The 2,881-nt window shown below is 64.6% G+C and overlaps 1 protein-coding gene across 1 annotated transcript in view; it reads left to right on the top strand.

Moving 5' to 3' along the window:
- Positions 1-2,881, top strand: part of LOC104281820 (granulocyte colony-stimulating factor receptor-like) — a 187,944-nt gene that overhangs the window by 174,184 nt on the left and 10,879 nt on the right. Inside the window, exons 4-8 of the mRNA XM_009879869.1 lie at positions 170-469; positions 803-926; positions 1,033-1,202; positions 1,970-2,124; positions 2,741-2,881. Of these exons, the coding sequence (XP_009878171.1) occupies positions 170-469; positions 803-926; positions 1,033-1,202; positions 1,970-2,124; positions 2,741-2,881 (890 nt within the window). The remainder of the gene's footprint in view (positions 1-169; positions 470-802; positions 927-1,032; positions 1,203-1,969; positions 2,125-2,740) is intronic.

The following is a 2,881-nucleotide window of genomic DNA, read 5'->3' as shown; positions in this document are numbered from 1 at the left end:
GGGCCTGGCGTGTGCCAGGCTTGCCCAGCGCTCGGCTCTTCCTCTCCAGCGGCTGGGGGGCCCGTCTAAGGGAAGAGGCGCTCATCCCTCTGTCCTGCCTTGGTGCCGAGGACTGAGATGGCTTCGTTACGGCCGTGCCCTGGATGTGACACATTTTTCCTGCCTGCAGGGACTCTGGGCTGTGCCTCGGTGGCCGTGGGCTCACCCATTGTGCCCCTGGGCTCAGCCGTCACAGCATCCTGCACCATCTGGAGCGAGCTCTGCCGTGGCTTGGAGCAGGGGAAGGTCCGGATCACGTGGATGCTGGACAATGAGCCCATGGCAGGGAGCCAGCACCGGGGCCCGGGTGGCACAGAGGTGTCCAACCTCACCCTGCCCCGGTTCAACCGCACGCAGGCCAAGCTGTGGTGCTGGGTGGAATGGAACGGGACCAAGCAGCGCGTTGGCATGGCCGAGATCAGAGCGGGCTGTAAGTCTGCTGCCACCGTGGGTCACCCGCGTGTGCACACATGGACTTCATGGAGGTGCAACCTGGCACTGGGGTTTGCACGTCTCCTCCCCGAGACGTCTGCCCCAGGCGAGCGGGGCAAAGCTGCTGGGGCAGGAGCAGCAGCCAGGGCTGATGGCCGACGGTGGCTGTTTCGGACGGTGGCCCAGCCACATCCCGGCGCACCGGTGCCCTGCGGGCAGGCTGCGGGGCAGGGCAGGTTTGGGGAGCAGTGGTGGGCATGGAGGGGACTGCGGCTCCCCACAGCCAGGACGGGCGCTTTGCTCAGGCTCTTCCCCGACCGCTCTCTCCCAGACCCACCTGCAAAGCCCTTCAACCTCAGCTGCGTCCTGAACCTCAGCGACTATGGGCTGATGTGCCAGTGGAAGCAGGGACCCGACAGCCACCTCCCCACCAGCGTCGCGCTGAAGTGTGCCAGGTAAGCCTCGGGCCACCTCTCCTGGACCTGACCCACCACCAAACTATATGGCAAGCCACCTCCTCCGCTGGAGGGACCTCCAAGCCCACCCCTCTTGCTGCCACAGGAGCAGAGCCCAGGTGGTGACAGGCTGCACCCCGCAAGGCGACCGCAGCCGCTGCACGGTGCCACGCCGGCTGCTCCAGCTCTACCGGCAAATGGAGATCTGGGTGTCCGCCACCAACGCGCTGGGCACGGCCGAGTCGGAGCATCTCTACATCGACCCCATGGATGTCGGTGAGTGACGGCTGGAGCCGCCTGCCTTGCGCGGAGGTCAGGACCCAGGGAAGCTCATCAGCAGTGAGAGAGGGGTATTAGAGCACCATTAAAGCACATCGGGCTTTTAGGTCATATTTTACGCGCAGGTTCCCATGATAAATGGCTCGCTGGGATGAATAGGTGCCAAAGCTGCATTACAGACTGAGCAGCGTGTGCCGGCGGGTTATGAGCCGTCAGTTGACCTGCTGCACTCTACAACTCTCTCTAGCAATTGATTACCCATTTATTCAGGAGGTCTATTAATAATATATCCAGCTCCTATAAACTATTTATAGAAGGAACCTTCCCAGACAGTGCGACTCATCCTCCCTGCTCTAGACCCGGGGAAGGGTTGCCCATGAACCAACTGAGCCTCCCACGGCCATGCAGGGCTCTCACCCCCCAGCAGACCCAAATGTGTGGCTTTCCTGGCCGTGTACCAGACCCCAGGTCAGGGTACCGCGCGATCTGCTTTTCCTGCGTAGGCGTTAACCCTGCCTGGAGCCCAGGGTGCAGACCAGTGCCGGTGCTGTGCTCCTGAGCATCACCCCGTGTCCCAGACAGGGGCCCACGCTGGCTCCCATCCCCTGCCACGAGCCGTTCTCCTATGTGGGGCAGTTTCTCCCCGTCCCTTGCCCCACACCTCGGGCAGGCCAGCAGAAGTTGTGGCTCGGCGTGCGAGGCCAGGGCCCCGCGCCCCGCCTGCCGTGGCACCTCTCCAGCTCTCTCCCCTGCTCTTCCTCCAGCCAAGCTGGACCCCCCGGTCCTGCAGAGTATCCAGTCCATCCCATTCCAGACCGACTGCATTGCCCTGACCTGGGAGGTGGCACGGAGCAACGCGCACATGGAGCTGCAGTGCGAGCTGCGCTACCGGGCATCCGAGGACCCCGCCTGGGCTCTGGTGAGTGCTGCTGGGGCAGTGGGACCAGGGTGGGTGAGTGAGCAGGAGCTGGGACCCTTCCCTCCTCCCTGAGCTCTGCCAGGTTTCCTGCCTGCCTTCTGCACCCTGGGCAGCTCCAGGTGTGGGTCGGAGCCTCCAGCTCCCTCTCAGGCTTGCGCACCAAGGGAGGGATGCAGCCGCAGCATCATCTTTCCCACCGTGCCATTGCAGCAGCCTCTTGCCTGCAAAGAGCCCATCCCGCTTAGGCTGTGTGCTGAGGCCACCACATCTCATCACACCCGTGTGACCCCCTTGTCCAGAGCTGCCCTGTGCAGGGGAGGAGCTCGCCCCAGTCCTCGCTGCTCTGCTCACACTGGCCCCAGTCCCGTGCCAAGGTGGGACAGGGCTGCCCTCCCCCAGGGCTGGGCTGCGGGGCCAGACCCTGGTACTGAGCCCGGCCAGAGCAGGACCCGCTGTGTCCCTGTTGGAGGGGAAAGATGGCAATGGGAACGGCGGGGTGCCTGCATGGGAGGGGGATGGCAAAGTGCCCCCTCAAATGCCCTGTGCAGCACCCACACCGGGGCTGGCCCCTGCTCGAGGCAGGAGCCAGCACAGCCCTCCCTCTGGCTGCCACCAGGTCACCAACATCGTCGGCCAGGCCGGCACCATGCAGCACTGCGGCTTCCTCTTCGGCACGCGGTACCACTTCCAGATGCGATGCCGGCGGAGCTCGGCACAAGGCTACTGGAGCGAGTGGAGCCCGGGCAGGAACTACACC

This window comes from Charadrius vociferus, unplaced genomic scaffold, assembly GCF_000708025.1.
Source record: "Charadrius vociferus isolate BGI_N301 unplaced genomic scaffold, ASM70802v2 scaffold562, whole genome shotgun sequence".
Taxonomy (NCBI): Eukaryota; Metazoa; Chordata; class Aves; order Charadriiformes; family Charadriidae; genus Charadrius; species Charadrius vociferus.
Note: the sequence above shows the minus strand (reverse complement) of the source record. Positions and strands in the feature narration are given on the sequence as shown.